A 19,658-nucleotide genomic window follows, 5' to 3' on the forward strand; every position below is an offset into this window, starting at 1 on the left:
TTCTGTTTAACAAAGCGAATGTACAGCTGTAAATGTTCCAGATTTTCAATTCGTTGCGGTTAAGGACGCTCGAACTTATTTTTTGTGCACATACTTGCTGTGCATGCAGTTCATAAACAGCGCCATGCATCGAGCCTCCTTGGGGGGGGGGGGGGGGTACTCTCTTATATGGGCTATATAGATATGTGCGGCCGCAAAGGGTATGGTTTTTCAGCCATCTTCGGCTTAGTAATAAACAGGGTATCGATTTTGGCCATTTTGGTCTTAAATAGGGTATGGTTTTTGTACTCAAGTCTTGCCCTTCAAAAATTATGTCTAGGGCAACTTTGTCAGCCGCAATGGTCATAAAACCCCACACTTGGCTACGATACATCGATGATAATTTTTATGATCTGGACCGAAGGTCCAGGCAACCTAAAAATTTTCATCGATTATCTTAACAACATTCACTCCACGATTAAATTCACCAGTTCACACTCTTCTATTAACGTACCTTTTCTTGACGTTAGTGTCTCTTTGACTAACGACGGTAGTATATCTACTGACCTCTACACCAAACCTACAGACAAACACCAACATCTACTCTATTCATCTTGTCATCCCTTACATACTAAACAAGCCATTCCTTTCAGTCTAGCACTCCGCTTACGACGTATCTGTTCTACCGATGCCACGTTTAATACTCGCGCGGCTCAACTTACCACTTACCTCCTTAAACGAGGTTACAACCGTAATTTCGTCACCAAACAAATACGACGAGCCACCGACATCCCCCGCAGACTCTCGTTACAAACCAAAGACGTCAACAAACCTAAACGTATACCATTTATAACTACCTTCAGTCCATCACTCCCTCACATCTCTAACATCATTAAAAAACATTACAATTTCTTGCTCTCTTCTAACCGCTGCAAAAACGTTTTTCAGCAGTTGCCTGTTGTAGCCTTCAGACGCTCCCCTAACCTTCGTGACTTACTAGTTACAGCTAAACTCTCTTCTAATTCTTCTAATCCCCAACTACCTTCTGGTTCTTTCCGTTGTGGCAAAAACTGTGCTACTTGTCCCTACATTTCCCACGGACTTACTACATATACCTTCTTTTCTACCGGGGAAACGCGCGCCATAAAATCCAACCTGACCTGTGACACTAAAAACCTCATCTACATGATTCAATGTAACCGCTGTAATTTACAATACATAGGAGAGACGAAACGACGATTAAAAGACCGATTTAATGAACACCGCCGTACCATAGATAACCCTAACAACAAATCTAAACCTACTACAGCCGCCGAACATTTCCTGTCCTCTCCTAACCACACTGCTAACGACATGCAATTAATCCCCATCGAAAAAATCGTTTCTAACCGAGACTCTATCCGTAAGGCCAGGGAAGCTTTTTTAATTCAAAAAGGCAGAACAATTGATCCTAATAGTCTGAACATCCGCGAAGAAACATATTAATTGTTTCCATTTGTTTTCTTTTATTATGTTCTTTTATCATGTTATTTTATTTTACCGTATGCTTATCTTCAATTTACACTATCTATTACTTTTGCGTATTTCCGGTATTACGTAAATATCGGCTACATAAAAACACGCACCAATGTAAAATCTTCCATTGTACCTGAAGAAGGCTGGTTTGGCCAGCCGAAATATAGTACACCTTCAAAAAAATCATTCTACGTTGTGTCGGTTTTTGCTTTTGTATTCTTCATAAATAGGGTATCGAATTTTTGGTCTGGTCATAAATAGGGTAGGGAAAATCACAGATTTTGGTCATAGATAGGGTAAGGGTTTTGGGAAGTGGGCTGCACACCCCCACAAAATTTTTCTGGGAGTACCCCCCGGGCATCGAGCCAATCTCGTTCCGAGAGGCTGCCATACTTTTTCTCAGAATAATCAAAACCTCCGGATGAAAAAGGAGAGTCGGAGCCAGCGTCAGTAGCAAAAGCTGCTCTCTCTACGCATTTTCAGAAACCATTATTGAACTTGAATACACGTGCACAGTCAAACCGGAAACAGAATTTTCGTCGGGTGATGGGCTTCACATCGATTGCGCATGCGCTAAGAGCCCCAGAGATGGGGGTCAAGAATGCTGAATTTTAATTCACCTGAACAAAACAGTCATTAGTGGCTAGTGGTCAGTGCTGTAACTTCACAAGTGACTTGTTATGTGACCGCAGTTTAGACCGCAGTAAGAGTTTGATAAAGCTTTGTATTAGAAGATTTTTGTATAAATGTCTAAAACATGGGCAACTTCTCAGGTATAGTAGAAAACTGTTATTTTGAGACGTAATGAGGGGGGGAAATAGCGTACAGCATCTTCTTTACATTGCTGCTTGAAATCCTTTGTCTCTCTGATGAAAGCCCATCCTGCGCAGGAATCTGGGGAGAGGCAGCTTTCTCCCAGGCGTTCCTTGCTTCAGACGCTTCAACATCCGGGACAGGATCAGTTTGAAATTTCTAAGCGATCTGATTGGCTAAGAATAAACGAACGGGAAATTTAACACAGCCATGTTCGTGTTCTTCGATTTCCTTGCTCCGCGATCTGTTTGAACTGCGAGTTTCCTGAAGTTTTGGCTCAAATCCCGTCGGATCTATCCTTACGTGGATCTAAACGAGAACATGTAACTTTGGGAGAGTCATGCCAACGGCTGGTGAGGCGAGACTGAAGTCAAAATCAATCAAGAAGACATCTGGTGACGGGTAAGAGGAAGTTGTCCTGTAGTTGTTGATCCATGTACTCAAAGCTTACATGAAAGTCATACCATTACGGTTTGAGACATGTTACATGAATCACGAAGTAAACGTACTTTGCACGTTCAAAGGAGTATCTATACCTATGCTATAAAGATGATGCAGTCGCTTCGATTCCTTAACCATTGCAGTTTAGTTGGTTGTAACTCACAAGCGAGAACGCAGTCAATTTCGTTCCAATAAAGTGATTGTTTTGTGTTTAGCTTAATTTCTTGGTAGTGCCTAGCAATGTAAAGCGGATTTAAGCTTTCCAGTTTTTCGTTCACGTACCGAACCATTAATGGTGACGTTCACTGAAATCCGATCCAGATTGCTTGGAATTTAATAAATAGTGAAAGTATAACAATAAACGTCGTTCTGTCAGACTCTATAAAGATACCCGGCAACCGGGAAGTGTTTTCAAAACCTAGACCGGCAGTCTAAAATTCTTTTAGAATTTCCACGAACTATTTCAATATAGCAGATCTTTCTTTAGAAATATCAATCGTTTACACGTATTATTTTGTCTTTGTAGCAGAGGAATTTTTCGAGCCTTGCATTAAATTGGTATAGCATAAAATCTCAAATTTTTTGACCCAAAAATTATCGTTGCTTTGACTCACCGAGATTAATAAGACTAATAAGCTTATCTACAACAATAAGTACAGGTAATCAACTGAATACAACTGCAATTAAGGATTTACATTACTAGTGATATATGAAAATTCTCTCAAAATAAAGGCAAGTGCATTTTGAAAGAATTTTCAATAATATCAATCATGAGTGGTGTAAATCCTTACTTGTAATTGTTCAAGCTTTCGTATGACTACTCATTTATTACATGGCCGAGAAAGTTACAAAAGTGTGCATGCTAATTTGCACTCCAGTGTACATGTAAATTAAAAATTAATGATAAATTGGCCTGTTCTAAGCCAATCACAATGAAGTGATTTTCTCAGTCATATGGTAACAATTGAAACCATCTGAGAGCTTTGAGCATTTGTTCAGAAATGCCAAGTGATTCTTTTTAATGGTTTGGTTTTGTAGTTTGTGTACTGGACCAAATACTCCCATCTTTGGCATACTATAAAACTCTCGACTAGTTGGCATGGTTGTTAAAAGAACAGATACTTGAAGTCATCAGAAATTCCTGATATATCCTGTGATTTCAAGTTACTGACCTGATATGGCAACAATAATATAGTGACTTGGTCTCGGGGGTTAAAACAAATTGGGTGGGTGAGTTATCTTATCTGGGCAGGTAGGAGTGCCTGATGGATGGCTGCATGTATCAGGGGATAACTTTTCCTTGGGGTATCATTTGGCTCACTTACGGTATCCTCGGCATGCAGCACACTGCACTGGAGAGTTGTCTGGGATAGGGCTAAAAAAAACATTGAATGCCAGCTTGCCCTTCAGGCAAGCAGCTCTCAAATTTTGCTTGCCCTGGGAAAGTCCTAGTTCACATTTTTTATTTAGTTGGCAAATGACTTGCCTGGTCCCTTGCCCATTTAGGCAAGTGAGAGTGAAAAGTTACTTGCCAAGAAAATCTACATGTCCTGGACGACGGGACTGCACTTTTTTGCAAGCCCTGGGTTCTAGCTGTCAGACTATATAGATGGACCCTAAACAAAGACAGACTGTTCTCAGAAAAATTAAGTAAGACATTTCATTATAATTCTGTTAGCCTGCGAGCAGGCTCACCTTTGAGTCACAAGCGCGAGCGGTGAAGAGCAGAGCGCCGATCCAGCGGGAAGGAGTCTGGTGAAGAGGTGCCGAGAAAGTGAGCCTGCCCTGATCTCGGTAATTTTTTCATTTCTGCTTCGTCTGAGTGAAGTGAAATACCATTGGTCGAAAAGCGGGAAAGGCAAGAAAACTGTCAATCTATTATGTTTTATGAGGAGTACTCTAACTTTACTTATGATACAATTTTTGTTACTCATCAGAACTTCTTGCAAAGGAAAAGCGACTAGGAATAAGGCCAGTGCAAGCAAGATCAGGGAAGGTATGTGGGAGAATCAAACAGTTCTTGGTGGGGCATACGTGTACATATCGATTAGAAGAATTGAAAATTCATGTCTTGGCAAAGAAAGCAACAATGTAAATACAGGATTGTTTCATGGTGAAAATGACTTAGTTACCACTACGTAGCGGAGTTACTTGACTGTATGGTCATGTAAATTTATATGAAGTACAGCCTGTTAATAGATGTACATGCAATAATTGTCGGTCTTCTGAGCTGAAGAAGTGTTAAAACTGCACCCCGTCCACAACTTAGGAGAGTAGAGCATACCGATTTCATACTTCAATTTGTGTACTTTTAATTACTTCTTAATGTGACAGTAAATTTTTTTTTCATTAGTTAAAAAGAGGACTCTGTCACATCCAAACTCAGCAAAGAGGTATGTTTCACCAAGAGATTGATGTGTATTTTTATTCAATTTTATAGTGGAGCCTCATACCTTAGAAAATTTGGTAACCCATTGATCTGAAAAATTTTGCTTGTCACGTGACTGTCCATATGTCCATCCATCTGTATGTACGAACTAAGAGAGTAGCACCATTACCATAGCTACATCTTTGATTTTGGATGTCCAGGCTATTGTTAATTGACAGCTGTCACAACAAGCTATCTGCTGACCTGTATCACATGACTATATTGCAGGCTCAGGTTTAGAGCTCATCGAGGTTGCATGTCTTTTTTCAAATTGACTGCTGACCAGTTACTGGGTTACCGATTGGATCACGGGCTCAAGTCACGTTACATGTATTTCTCTGAGGGAGAAGGAAGGAGTACTCACAAGGGCAAAATTTTGGTGCAAATTAACCCCTGGCATGTTGTTGACTTTTTTTCTGACATATTCCTTGTACAATTGTCTCTTGGAAAGTCCCTGATATATTGCGTATATAATTTCTACAATCTTGGTTAGGCTTGTTGGGTATAGTTCGTTAAAATTTAACTGGAAAAAATAGCAAAACCACACGCCGAACAATAACATGCTCACAACTGATCATTTTTTGCGATTCTGATCCAAGAAAAAAATAATTCTCTTTTTCCTTTATCGTCAGTTATTGCAATCAGGAGCTCTGCTTTTAAGCCTGGCTAAATCTATATATTACATGTACTTAATTTTTATGCTTACACTTAATTGACTAATTTGCTGATTTTCAAGTTCTATACCAGTGCCTGTGAAAAAAGAAGCTAAAGGAAAAGAAAATGCAGACCCAGTAGGTTGACATTACATCATTCAACATGTAGATGTACATGTGTTAATTTGTTATAATTCATTGTGGTTTACAGGGCTGTCATTAAGGGCCGTAACCTGTAATATTTTTTACAGGGGTTTCATTAAGGACGGTGGGCACCGGGAAATTTGACCAGCTGCCTTGCATTGCATTTCATATTAATTGCAGTCGTGTAAATTACAATTTTTAGCTATGGTGTTCAGTAACATTGAAAGTTGAGTTTTAAAGACTTGTCTGATTATTTTGGCAATGCTTCACATACATCTGATAAAAACCCAAATAATAGGTCTGTCTCTACTGTTTGTTTGTTTGTTTTTGTTTTTGTTTGAGAGGCTCTGAAAATGCTAAGTGCTTGCCACTTAAGTACATTAAATAAATGTAGAGAGTATTTTCCATTTCTCAACTGTTACATGTACATGTAACTCCGTATGAAGGACCTTGACCAGATGACTTTGCATGGGGGCTTATACTGTAGAGCTCTGGGTAATGGTCAGATTGCCAGCCAATTAGGAGTGTTTTACTGTCTATAAGGGGCTGGCTTGCCACAGCAGAGGTCCCCACACAGCCTGGGCACGCATCTTAGCAGAAAGTCCTTTTTTAGTGTTTTATTTGTCTCTTCTTTCATCTGGGTCCCACATATGACAGGACATATTTCTTGCATGAGTTGCAAACTATAATAATAATTATTAATAATATTCTGTTTATTGTAGAATATTAATGTACACCCTGGTACTAAAATCAATAAAAAGGCTAGCAAGGTTAAGCAAGCTCCAGACTTCAGAAAACTTCAGAGAAAATAGGATGATCAACTTTCTAATGCATGACAGGACATATTTCTTGCATGAGTTGCAAATTATAATAATTATTATTAATACTATTCTGTTTATTGTAGAATATTAATGTACACCCTGGTACTAAAATCAATAAAAAGGCTAGCAAGGTTAAGCAAGCTCCAGACTTCAGAAAACTTCATAGAAAATGGGATGATCAACTTTCTAAGGTCAGTTGAAATTACATGACATATAAATTTTAATTTATATGCCATCCTTGTACGAGTTCCTCTACTTCCTAAAATCCTTGTTTGAGTTTGCTCTGTGGCTGTTTTTAAACCAGTTTATTTGTGTGTTGGTGGTATTTGGTACTATTAAATATAAAAGCTCTCAATAGTGATAAATTCTAGTAAATGGAGGTTCAAGGTTTTACTGCACATGTATACAGTCTGCATGTACTGTAACTCAGATTTTTGAGGAAAAATGCCTCTTGAAAAATTAGATTTATTTTAGTCCTTCAGGGTTCCAGGTAAGTTTTAAAGGTTGGGTGCAATAAGGAATTCTAACGGGTCAATTTCCAATGCTCCCACCAAATCACTATAATTTTTCTACTAATTTATTGGGTTGTGTAGCTGATCTTGTCGGGTTTTTGACCAGAGACCCCTCACTTATCTGGAACACTGGTTCTTGCTAGCTACATGTAATCCTTGATGTGTGAAACTCAACCTGCATGTAAATGCATGGCAGATACACAGTGTACATGTACCTGTACACATTTACATACGCTGATTAATGAATCTTAAGTCATGTATTTGCCTCAAAAATGGACAATCAAAACAAGATCTGTCAATAGGTGATACAATATTGCACCTAAGTGACTTTTAATCAGTCACTTACACTGTACACTGTATACCGGTACTCTCTTTATCAATAACATTAACTTTTGTTTCTGTTTAATTGTCGGGATGTTTTTTCCATACACAATTGAAGTGTAATTTCATGGGTGTGTTGTGGGGCAAAATAAAAACCTTTTTTTTTTGCAGGTCCTACGGGCAAGCTCTAACTTAAATATACTAGTCTAGCCCAACCATTGCTCTAACTTAAAGCCCCCAAAAATTTCATATCCCCAAGTACTCCTGTTATTTGAATTTCCTCACAACATTTTCCCAAGGAACTTCACTTGCCAATTGGGCAAGCAAAGGGCAAACTCTAATTGCCCGTGTGGAAAATCCACTAGTTCCAGTTTGCACTGTTTAGAAATGTGTTCAAGCATGGTCTTAAATGTTTGACATTATATTACCAGTACTTGAAAGAAAAATCCTGAGGTCTGTATTAGGGTGTGGATGGGATTAACTGACAACTGACAACTGACAAATGGAAAAAAAGTTAACTGATGAATACCCAAAACTTTAACTGAAAACTGACATTTGTAGTCAGATTTTCTAACACCAGACAAAAGATTTTAAAAGCCCTTGATATTTGTTTGAAATTCATTGAAATATTATTACTTTAAGTCTGTTTATTATATAACTGAGAAAATTACTTCATTGTGATTGGCGAAGAGCAGGCCAATTTGTCGTTAATTTTAAATTTGCATTGCAGTGAAAATTAACGCACACACTTTTGTGATTTTCCCAGTCATATAATAAATGAGTAATTATATGAAGGCTTGAGCAATTAAGGATTAAATATACACTACTCATGACATTTGAAAATTCTTTCAAATAATTTGTACTCGCATTCATAGGATTACCTGTAGTAATATTAAGACCTATTAATCATTAAAAATTTGATATCAGTTATATTATCCTCAATTCAGGCCACAGGGGGAATAGATTGAAATGTCAGCTGTTATTTTATATTCCCTGAATTTTCAGTTGAATGGTTCACTTTTCAACAATTCAACAGCTTCTGGATTTTCTGGAAACTTTCCTAGGAAATTCCCTTACCCAGCATATTTGTTGTTGTTTTGAAACTTTTGCAGTTTTTGGTGGAATGGAAAGTGCTCTAGCAGAGGCTTAGGATCTTCAGTTAAATTATTATTATTATTAACAGCCACTTAACTGACAACTGACAAATGGCCCAAAATTAAACTGACAACTGACATTTGGACCCCATCTAGACCCTGACCTGTATGAGCCATGAGAAGTGCTATACAGGATTGGGGTATTTCTAGTCTCAGTTATTTGCAGATCATGTGATAGGTTCTCTGCCAATAAACAGGAGGGAAAAATGCATTGAACAGCAGTTGATGATACATGATACTGCATTTTGCCAGTAAAGTTCACTGAATGTGAAAAAGCTGAATGAACTGAAACCAATATGTTTAATTCTTTCTCTTTTTTTCAGGGAAAGGCAGTTTCTAAAAAGAAAAACACAACGGTAAGGGCAGTCAATTGCTTCACAGGTGCGGTACATGTACTTACAATTGAAAATGCTTAGGTTAACCAGTGGAGAACTAGTGTTGCATAAATGAGGGGGTAGGGGTGGTGGGGAGGGGTCATGTAGCAATATTCCTAAAGGTTTGCACACAAGAACTAGTGTTGCATAAATGAGGGGGTAGGGGGTGGTGGCCAGTGGGGAGGGGTTATGTAGCAATATTCTTAAAGGTTGGCACACACGAGGGGACTAGTAAAAGGTAAAGACTGCATGCGAGCCAAGTGGCCCATCAGGCCGGAGCTTATCCCGGTTTCTGTAGCATGAAACGACTAGGAGTATTTCTACTCCCCCCTGGATGGGATGCTAGTCCATCGCAGGGTTACCCCCAGCATTAAGTTCGCCGGTACCCATTTATACACCTGGGTGGAGAGAGGCACCGTGAGAGTAAAGTTTCTTGCCCAAGAACACAACACAATGTCCCCGGGCAGGGCTCGAACCCGGACCGTTCGATCTGGAGACGAGCGGACTAACCATGAGGCCACCGCCCCTCCCAAGGGGACTAGTACCTGGGACTAATACCTGCGACTAGTCCCCGTGACTAGTCGCGGGGACAAGTCTCACCCTGTGAACAAGCCATTTTTACCACAAAATCGAGTCGTAGGGACTAAAATTTGTTCCCTGCAACTAGTCCCACAAATTAAGGGACAAGTCCCTGCGACTTTGTCCTCAAAACGCTTCGTGTGAACTGTTCTTGGGACAAGTCGCTGCGACCAGTCCCTTCGTGTAAACTCTTCAGGGGACTAGTTGCAGGGACTGGTCGCAGGCACTAGTCCCCTTGTGGGGTCAACCTTAATGTAGAATGTCACTGGCATTGGTGAGAAAAAATAACGCTCAAACAGCTTATACCTGCAAATTTACAGATTATTTAGTACCTGATAACTTAATATGGAAAATTTAGAAAACTTATAAAAAACTGCTTGATAAAAGCTGAATCTTCTATCCCTATATTACATTAGGCCAACTTCGCTCCTAAAGGGGAGCATAGGGCGTCAACCATGGATCTCCACCTAACTCTGTTACTGGCAGTTCGCTTTGCCTCTATCCACGTGAACTTATTCTTGGCGAGCTCAGCTATCACACTTCGCCTCCAGGATTGCTTTGGGCGACCTCTTCTTCTAGACCCCTGAGGGTTCTTCTATCCCTACTCCCCAACTTTTTTAACCCGGGAAAAAAAAAAATGACTGCAATGTTCTGACGTGCATTTAGCTTCTTTCACATGAAGATGTTTCCACCATTTTGTGCAGATCGAACCCTTCAAGCTTGCTGAAAGCAATCAACAATCTATTAAGAAGTTTAAAAGACCGTATGCCTACAACAGTGAAGATGAGGGAGACATTGTTTCATATGATGATGATGATGACTTCCAGATTGACAGTACAGCTTTGAAAGAAATTTTAAACAACACGGGAATTAAGGTGCCGTAAATATCACAATTACAGCACATGTTTGCTTTGATGAGTTGATTTTTGTTTTGTTTTGTTTTTTTTTGGTTTTGTCGTATGCTACCTCTTAAAGTACTTATTTACCAAATACTTAACTTTTCAGGATGAAGATCTTCGAATTACTGGTCAAGCAACGATTGCAGCAATTCCTTCAAGGTGCTTGCATGTGACTACTACCACAGTGTTTCGAGTGGTTTTCAAGTGTTATTCAACCGGCCCAGGCATAGTTCATAGACTGAGGGAAATGATTGGGTAGTCCAGCAAACAACAAAGGAGCGAACCAGGACTTTGCACAATCTTTTGTTTTGCGCTCATACAATACGTATGAATTACATAGCCAAAACGTTTCTGTTGTTTAATAGCGCAATTTCGATTTATTAAAATTCCGACTGAAGCAATAGACCTCAGCACGAGGTTCCGGGAAATGAACCCCTCAAACTCTGTAGTTATTCCCCGTAGCCTCGTACTGAGGTCTATTGCTTTAGGCTGAATTTTAATATATCGAAATTGATCGTTCTGTGCACGGTCAAGGCCAAAAAAAAAGAGCAAAAACATACTACAACAAAGAACTTTTCCTGGTTTCATAACCATCCTCCTCTATTAACTATGGAACAAAGCAGTCATAGAATGTCCTGGCCAATTACAATCACAACACAATAAACCAAGGAGAACTTGAAGCGCCCAAGCACGCCAAAGCGAGTCACAGAGCGTGACCAAGTCGCTGTTAACTCTTCGTCTTTGATGGATCAACTGCCCTTTAATGTAGCTGATGCTACAAATGCCCAATTACTAGTATTGGTGAGCAAGTTTCCTTTTTCGTGATGCAAAAGCATATTACCAGAGCAACAGTAGAAACCCATCTTGACGTACTGATTACAATTCGATGATGAAAAAAGGGGTCATCTTCTGATCTTAGACCTTTGAATTAAGGGTGTGTTCAGCTTTCAGCATTGTTGCTACGGTAACTTTTAAAGTCAGGAAAATGACTGCAATTGATTCGCAAATGATTGGGCATTTGTTTGATGTCAATACTGTAGTGTTGACTGAAAAAGAATGGGTGTGTTAATCCATCGAGGTGGAAGTGTAGAAAGAAGCTGTCAGCTGTTACCAGTCACCCTAAAAAAATCGCTGAGCAGTAGATAAACTAAACTAATCCTGAATTACTTTCAAAACCAATTGTGATGAGGCATCAGCATTCATTCTTCATTAAAATGGTTAAGGTGGTTAATGGAATTTCCGTCTTTCACAGCAATTCAGACCTAGCCATTACTCAGCCGTCCGAAGCGATCTTAAAGAGGACCTCCATTTACTACACAAGACCCCCACCCCAGAATGCTGCGGGAGCGTCAAGTTCGGTCTCCAAACTTTGTCCTACACCAAGCACTAGTCAGACTACTGTATGTCCGCTGAAACCGCGTAATGTTGACATTGCGCCCGCTGCTAGGTCCCAGGTTGCTTCTTGTGCAAGGAAACAAGTTGCCTGGGCGGACGAAGGTACAGGCCCCAGTTGTTCGAAAGCTGAATAACGCTATCCACCAGATAAATCGCTATCCAGTGGATAAGTGTTAACAAAACAAAACAAACCAGGCTATCCACTGGATAGTGTTATCCACCTTTCGAACAACCCAGGCCAGGTGTATAATATTGTAATATTTTAGTCTGGGCTAGATAACGAACGAGCAAATGTGGTGTCAAAGAATTGGGTTGTCAAATTGCAAGCGCTTTGTATGCTCCAAGTGGACAGTTACAGGAGCATTTTGTTGGACAATTTCGTAGTCTTCCTTGAGTTGTTTAGAATCTAGGACGACTAAGCGCGACTTTACTAGCTATGTTCTAATACGATTTGTTTTCTCGGTTTCAGAGAACGATACGGTTGATTTTGAACCAGACAGCCAGGCTTTACAAAGTATTCTGAGCAACACTGGGATAAGTTTCAAACAGATGAGTGTTCAAAACACCGGCCGAGTGACTCTAGGAGGGGGTCGCCTTACACCTTACCGCAAGGCTCGTCAGTCATTTAGGGAGGTACGACAGCGACGTCGCTTGAAAAACCCCACCCCCACCGTATTCATCTTAAAGGAGTTCAGTCACGGTTTGCGCATATTGAAAAGTTCAGCCTCAATTTTTCAAATTCGTCGTTTGTAATCCGTGGAAATCTTCTCCATCCTTAGCCATCCTTGTTCCTTTATGGTTTATCATTATCTCTTTGGTGTTTTTCTATCTTATTAAACTGTTATTTTCAGGTTTCCTACCATTTAAAGGTAATTTTGTATGTGGCCAAAATAAATCAAAATGCCGTGACTGAGCCCCTTTAAGAGTTTTACGTATGTCTAGCTCTATTCAGTATCTATCGATGGTAAAACTATTCATAGTTCAAGATGTAAAGACGGCGTGCACTTCTAAATAGGAATATTGACAATTTACCGTGACGGTCATGGTTCCGTTGTCCAGAAAACACAGAATTCGGTAGGGTTTTGTAATCTGCCAATGTTTAAAACGCTTGTGCATACAATGTAGTCATTTTCTGTTGGGCAATCCTTTTGTCTTGGGACGTTTTCATTGCCGTCTTGAATTACATTATGCAATGATCAAGGCAATGTATAACAATCAACCGTAGGAAAAAAGATGGCGGCTGTACATTTTACCACAATGCCTCGCGAACCAAACACAGCCCAAAAGGCACGAAGAAAGCCTTATAATTGCAATATTTGTCCCTGTACAAAGAATATTAAGTAACCTAGGTTTGAAGATTTTATAACGTTTCTGTACGTTTTTATGAACGTTGTTTAGGTTTTCGTGCGCTAAGAACTATGGGTAAATGTAGCAGTCGCCCTCTTTTTTCTTACGGAAGATTGGAGTTAGTCCCCTAAGTGTCTATACGGCCAACAGGGTTTTTGTAGTTTTGGTATCTCTATAATGTGTAGAAAGGTATTCTAGGAAAAAAAAAATTGGATTCCGACATTTTAACGCCCTAAAATCTAGCTTTAAAGTTCCCGCTTCAGCCACACCCAATGAAGTTGACCGTGAGTCAGCACAAAAAAAGGGTCTGGGTTTCTGAATGGGTCGTGACGTCAAGTCAGGAATTGCCAAATCCTGCTAGTTCAGGTCACTGTTGTTTCAGTAGTGGTTAGGAGTTTGCGTCGACAAAACACAAACAAACCGAAGTTGGTGAAGCAATGCGGTCGTCAAGCAAGCAAATTAAAAACATGAAGCTTTGAGATGTTACTGAAGTGACGTCATTCATCACCAATCTTTCATTACGCGGTCAACTTCATTGGGCGTGGCCGAAGCGGGAAATTTAAAGCTTGATTTCAGGGGAAAAAAAAGCATCGGAATTCATTTTTTTGGTTTGAATACATTTGTAGATGTTATAGAGATACCAAAACCACAAAAACCCTGTAAGCCGTATGGACACTTTAAGGACAATAGTTACTAATGAAATTTTACGTTGTGTACTTCGCATTCCTATTTGTGTAGTGCCACGTTTATAAACTACCTTCCCACTCCCCTCAAAATTGTTGAGTTTGTCTGCAATTATTGTTTTCTCCTTTGCTACTAGGAGTCCAGTAAAAGGACGTCTATTTATTATACTGGCCCCAGACGCACGCGTCCAAGTCCTAGAGCCTGTGGAATGGGCCGAGCCTCTGTTTTGGGTGCAAGCCAGTTGACTGCAGGCTCAGCTTTGAACTCTCAGAAATCCGGTGCCTATGATCCCTTACAAACAGTGGTCGGTAGACAAGGAAATCAAGAAGAAGGTACTAAGTTTTAAGTTTTTTTGAATCCGCCAAGAAATTGAAACGCGTTTACGAGTGGAGACTCGCTCGCGCGAAAGCTAACGCGAAATCCATATAAAAGAGTGGTGTGAAATTCAAACACGAGAGCCTGCTCACACGCTAGCATTGTATCGTCCGGTCCCAAAGTAGTAAATGTACTTCCGAAATTTGCCAAAAGAAGGTCCGAAAATCTTCGTTCCAAGTTTATTTGTAAGTCCAAGTATTTTTTAGTTTCGTGAATTTAGCCTGCAACTTGCCCTTCATGGCAGTACAACTCGACTCAGGTCGCTGGCTAGGTTCAACCATACATGTATTCCTAGTCCAAATCCGACTGCAGCCTCGTTCCTTCAGGTTCACTTCGTTGGTTTTTGTTTGTTTGTTTGTTTGTTTTTTTCGTCAAATAAAGATGATTGTTAGTCGTCAGTTCGTAATAGACTAATTGCGAGACCTCTGTTTGTTCCTATTTGTGAGTATTTCATCTTGTATGCATACAGAGAACGAACCTATGGTGGGTTTGGGAGCCAGACAGTTCCCAACAGGACAACCTGAACCAGGCCTCCAGACTGCGAGTAACAATCCTCTGTTGACACCCGGGCGAAAACTGGTGTCAAGTGCCCAGCCTTCCTCTGCCAGAGATCAGCCAAGTTGGGCAGAAATTTTCACACCTCAGCGTAGCGCTCGCGTCCAGGAATCTGCAATACGAGCAACTCGTCTGCAACCTTCTCTCGAACCATTGCGAACTCCTGCAAAACAGCAGGGTCCTCAGGAGGATATTTGTACGCCACAAAGACTACTACTTGAAACCCAAAGCGCCGCTATAGCACAAGAGCATGTTTGCTCGACTTTTGCAAATTCCTCGTCTTCTATACGGCAGCCGTTAGTTGAATTTAAGCAACAACACAGTGCCTTGACCGTAGATTTGCAGCGCAATCATGACACCATGGCAACACCCGCCCGTCAATCTCAGACTGGTTCTCAGGGTCCTAGATCAGACCTTCCGCCGGAATGTTCCCACGTCCCTGGTCCTAGTTTCCAGCTCCCTGCGAGAACTTTCACCACCCCAGTGCAACAAGGTGCTCTTGTTTCCCAGTCTTTCAGCTCGGACCAGCCACCGCTTTGGTCAGAGATTTTTACTCCACAGCGAGTTACAAGACAAAACGTTGCTGCTCAAAACATGGCAGCTCATTCCTTCAACGATCCCTTAGTTACCCCTCTGAGGCAAAATTTGCCAGTGACCGAGGACCCTAGTTCAACTCACCGACAGCAACATCCAATAGCAGACGTCTTTACCTCCAAGCAAGGTGGAGATGCGATCCAAGACCTCGGACCCAGGCTTCGATGTTCCACGGTTCAAATTACCAGTTTCCAGCCCGCCGTCGATACCACCCAGGACTCTTGTTCAATGGACGAGTTCTTAACACCTCAGCGGAAAGATGGCTCTGGAAAGGAACTTTTCAAACTCACTACAGTAGAGGTTTGATAATCATTATTATAATTATATTATTTTTGAGGCAAGGAAAATCAGTCAAATCAGAAGTAAAATCAAAACCAATCGTGACTCGCTCGCTCACGTTTTCCCGCGCTTTTCGTCGGCTACATGTATTTGCTTTGAGTTTTGATTGGTTCACTGGATTGTCTGTGTAATTTGTAATTGGTCAGAGTGATTACTTTAAATTTGGTTTAACGACACTCAACTGAAAGATATAAAGTCTGCATAGAGCCAAGCGGCCCACCAGGCCGGAGCTTACCCCGGTTTCTGTAGCATGAAGCGACTAGGAGTATTTCTACTCCCCGTTAGTTATGTTAGTCCAGCGCAGTTACCCCTCAGCATTATATTCGCCGGTACCCATTCATAAACCTGTGTGGAAAGAGCCACTGGGAGAGTAAAATGTCTTGCCCAAGAACGCAACTCAATGTCCCCGGCTAGGGCTCGAACCCGGACTTCTCGATACGGAGACGAGCGCACTAACCATGAGACCATCGCGCCTCCCATTCAACTGAAAACTGCTCAAAAAGGGACAAACTGAAGGAAGTAAATGGAAAATTGAGACTAATTACCAATGACGATCTTAACTGAAAGTTCGACTCCCGTTTCGGCGCCTTAAGGAAAAAAGCTCTCTTTGCAAGACGCAATTCTTGAATTGACTTTGTCGTTCTTGTCTGTTTTCCTTCTCTCTCAGGAAGAGGACGATGTCGCATTTCTAGAACGTCAAGCACTCGAAGATCTAGGCCTGCTTAAAATCACCGACGAGTTTCACAAAGACTCAGTTGCTGCCTCGTGTACCACGATTCAAGAGAACAGTGATGTTATGCCCTCGCTGTTGTTTAACACTTGGGTGGATTCGTCCAGAAGTGTGGCACATGAGAAAAGCACCTTGCAGTCGGTTACAATACACCGGCCAGCGGAAGGCGTTCTTGATCCGTCCAGATCTTCGTGTAATGCAACATCGACGAGTATCAACCAACACTCGAGCTTTGAACAATGCCCAAGCTACTCTCCGGCAGTGCGATTTGCGCTCCCTAAGCCCTCAAAAGAGTCTAGGACAAACATCTCCAATACTTTGCACACGAGCTCTTTTACGTCGAGAGAAAGGGAGCTAGTGACCTCTAGAGAGGCACCTCCGATACCTTTCAATTCCACTCCTTCATTTAGCCGCCAAGGTGTATCTGAAAATAGCGCTCCTCTCGTCGAAAGAACTGGTACATGGAGTACACCTCGTCAACGTTCTTCATTTACAAAGTACTCAAAGATTAATCCAGCCCCCCGCATAGCGCCCATACCACTGAAGGTGTCACATCGTGCGGATACATCCAGAGAACCTCGCATTACTTCTGCTTCAAGCACAAGTCCTGTGGAAAGCCCAGCGTCCACAAGTAAGGAAGTAACTTCAAAAGGACCAGACAATCGTCCAGTTCAGGTCGTGTCACCGACTCCAAAAGTACACGTTTATAAACACGTCCCATCTGACAACAGGAGTCTTTCCCTTAGGTCGGCAGTGTCGTCTTTGAATCCTGGCGGCGTTACTCAGAGGACCGTACCATTCAGTGGTGGGGCTAACGCACAATTTCGCTGGGAACCGAATGGTCCCGAGATTATTCCAAGTGCCTTTCGACCAACGACTTCGGCGTCCCGTAGATTACCGAAAACTTTGGCTCAAGATGCGCTACTCGATATGGAAGTTTCTGTTTACATGACGGCTGGTCATGACCGCGTGGTAGCAGCGGGGGACTGGCACCACAGGCCGATGAATCCGCTGGCCAAAGTGTTTTCTGAGGGAGATTCAATGGTAAGTGCGATTTTTTTGGTGTGTTTGCTACAAGGAAACGTCGCGACCATTGGATCGAAATCTCTAAGGGAGCTGTTCCAATTAAAACATTAGTTAAGGTATATTGGTACCCCGTTAACACGACCACTTCTGGCCATAAATTCTGGCTGATTTAAAAGGGCTCTTAAAATAAGTTAATGACCGAGTAAGGTTGTAAGGCGGATGTCCACTTGACCCTTATCATTTGTTTGTTGTCCTATCTCAAACCAGTGAGGATTATTTCTTTCAGGTTCAAACCTTTCTCCGTGGAAAGGAGTGAGTAATTTCAAAATGAGAAAGGACCATTTCTTTATTAGAGGGCGTCATGTGATTTGAAATGGGCAGCTTACAAAAGAAGTCGGTTTCCTTTACTGTGTAGGGAGACATTTGCTTACGCTTATGTTCGCTGCGAAACAGGTCAATGCCTATCTTAAGCGATACATTGAAACATCGCGACATCCACAGACCGAGACTTCTCCCCCCTCCCTCCCCTTTGACGAAAATTAAACTGGTTTGAAATCATTCTGACCCAAAACTACAACACATGGATCGATGACAGTGATGATTCAGTTGGCATGGTATTCGCACTGTTTTAGCTCGGTAAGTTTACTAGTTTGAATCATATACTGTGTAACTGGTTTTTATGTTTTTCTCTCTCTTCAGCACTTCCTGCCAATTTGTGTACATCAATCGCTGTAGTATCCAGCAGCTGTTTGTGAATCTTGCTGTTTCTATTCAAAACTTCGCGTGTTAGTCTGCTATTAATGTTGGGAGTCGAGTCATTGCTTAGTTCATCTTTCAAAACTTGATACCAGTAGGTTCGTTTCGTGAAAAACTTGCTTTGAAGGGAAGCTTCTTGGGTTAGTATTCCATGTATGACCCCGACCTATGAATGACCCCAACCCTAACCCTAATTGTTAATTTCAGAGTTACGGGGTTGATCATAGATATTCAGGACGTTTCATGGGGTCATGCATGGAATTCTGACCGCTTCTTGGATGGTTCCTAAAGTCCGCTGTCTAGTTTAGCCTCAGTTTCTAGTCTCCCGGATGAGAAAAAAAATCTTTCCGGAGAAGAAGACTGCTGCGTTCTTGAGCGCGGGCGGATCTTCTGTTGATCAAGCCTACTGTGAAATAAATACGCATTACCTAGTCATCTTGTGCCTCTGTTTCAAAACGAGTCTTCGTGCAAAATCTTTCATATGAAAATGAGTTTGATTTGATTTGAGAAAATGAACCTGTAGGCGGAACACATTTCCACATCAATAGTTTCGCACGAAGACACTGACAAATGGCATCTCGGAAGTGGCCTATTGTTCTTGGAGCTAAAATCTCATCTTTGGATTAAGTCATTGTACTAACACGAATAGCGCATCTATTAAATGTTGTTTACTGTAAGGAAATAGAAATCCCAATTCTTTCATGCAAATAGGAAACTTTTTTCACCCAGTAGTAATTAGTTCCAGTTGGTTATTCGGAGTGGTTCGTGTAGATTTTGTCATGAGATAGAATGCTTGTTGTCTGAAATTATAAATTCCACCGACCTGTAAGGCAGTAGTTCACAATGAACGCTTTCAACAGTAAAGCTAGTCTTTTTGTTATCCTCTTCATCTTTGCTCGAAGTCTCAAAGAGTGAACAACTCGTTTATGAAGAGCAGTCCCGTGAGCATAGTTACCAACTCAAAAGTGGACGTCGTGTGTATGTAAATAGCACCATAACATCAGTAGTATTTGTATCACTGATTAACAGAATAAAATCTTCAAGTTAATGAAAGTTTTTTTTTCTGTTTTTTGACGGCTTTGTCTTAATAAGTAGGTCCCTAGGTTTGCGGATCTTGAAAAGATTAGCCCAAATTTTTCACGTTTGTCGTTTGTAACCCGTGTTAATCTTTTCCACCCTTAACCATCCTTGTTCTTTTACGGTTTATTAGTTTCTCTTTGGTGT

At 41.1% G+C, this 19,658-nt stretch overlaps 1 protein-coding gene across 1 annotated transcript; it reads left to right on the forward strand.

The window, feature by feature from the left end:
- Positions 1-2,483: 2,483 nt before the first annotated feature.
- On the forward strand, positions 2,484-19,487 carry LOC110052965 (uncharacterized). Its single transcript, XM_089284482.1, has 14 exons — positions 2,484-2,709; positions 4,686-4,744; positions 5,102-5,141; positions 5,913-5,967; positions 6,878-6,985; positions 9,105-9,137; positions 10,439-10,609; positions 10,740-10,792; positions 11,886-12,130; positions 12,498-12,661; positions 14,196-14,391; positions 14,904-15,883; positions 16,590-17,696; positions 18,378-19,487. Exons 1-14 carry the CDS (start codon positions 2,648-2,650, stop codon positions 18,411-18,413), a joined length of 3,309 nt encoding a protein of 1,102 aa, XP_089140608.1. The 5' UTR covers positions 2,484-2,647; the 3' UTR covers positions 18,414-19,487.
- The last annotated feature ends 171 nt before the right edge of the window (positions 19,488-19,658 follow it).

The sequence above is a fragment of the Orbicella faveolata genome, unplaced genomic scaffold (genome assembly GCF_042242905.1).
Source record: "Orbicella faveolata isolate gen_17 unplaced genomic scaffold, um_ofav_v1 contig_13, whole genome shotgun sequence".
Classification (NCBI taxonomy): domain Eukaryota; kingdom Metazoa; phylum Cnidaria; class Anthozoa; order Scleractinia; family Merulinidae; genus Orbicella; species Orbicella faveolata.

Coding starts and splice junctions, on each gene's coding strand:
- LOC110052965 (XM_089284482.1), top strand. CDS start 2,648: ATGCCAACGGCTGGTGAGGCGAGACTGAAGTCAAAATCAATCAAGAAG. Junction 2,710..4,685: donor AAGAAGACATCTGGTGACGG/GTAAGAGGAAGT, acceptor GTTACTCATCAG/AACTTCTTGCAAAGGAAAAG. Junction 12,131..12,497: donor AGTTGCCTGGGCGGACGAAG/GTACAGGCCCCA, acceptor TCTCGGTTTCAG/AGAACGATACGGTTGATTTT.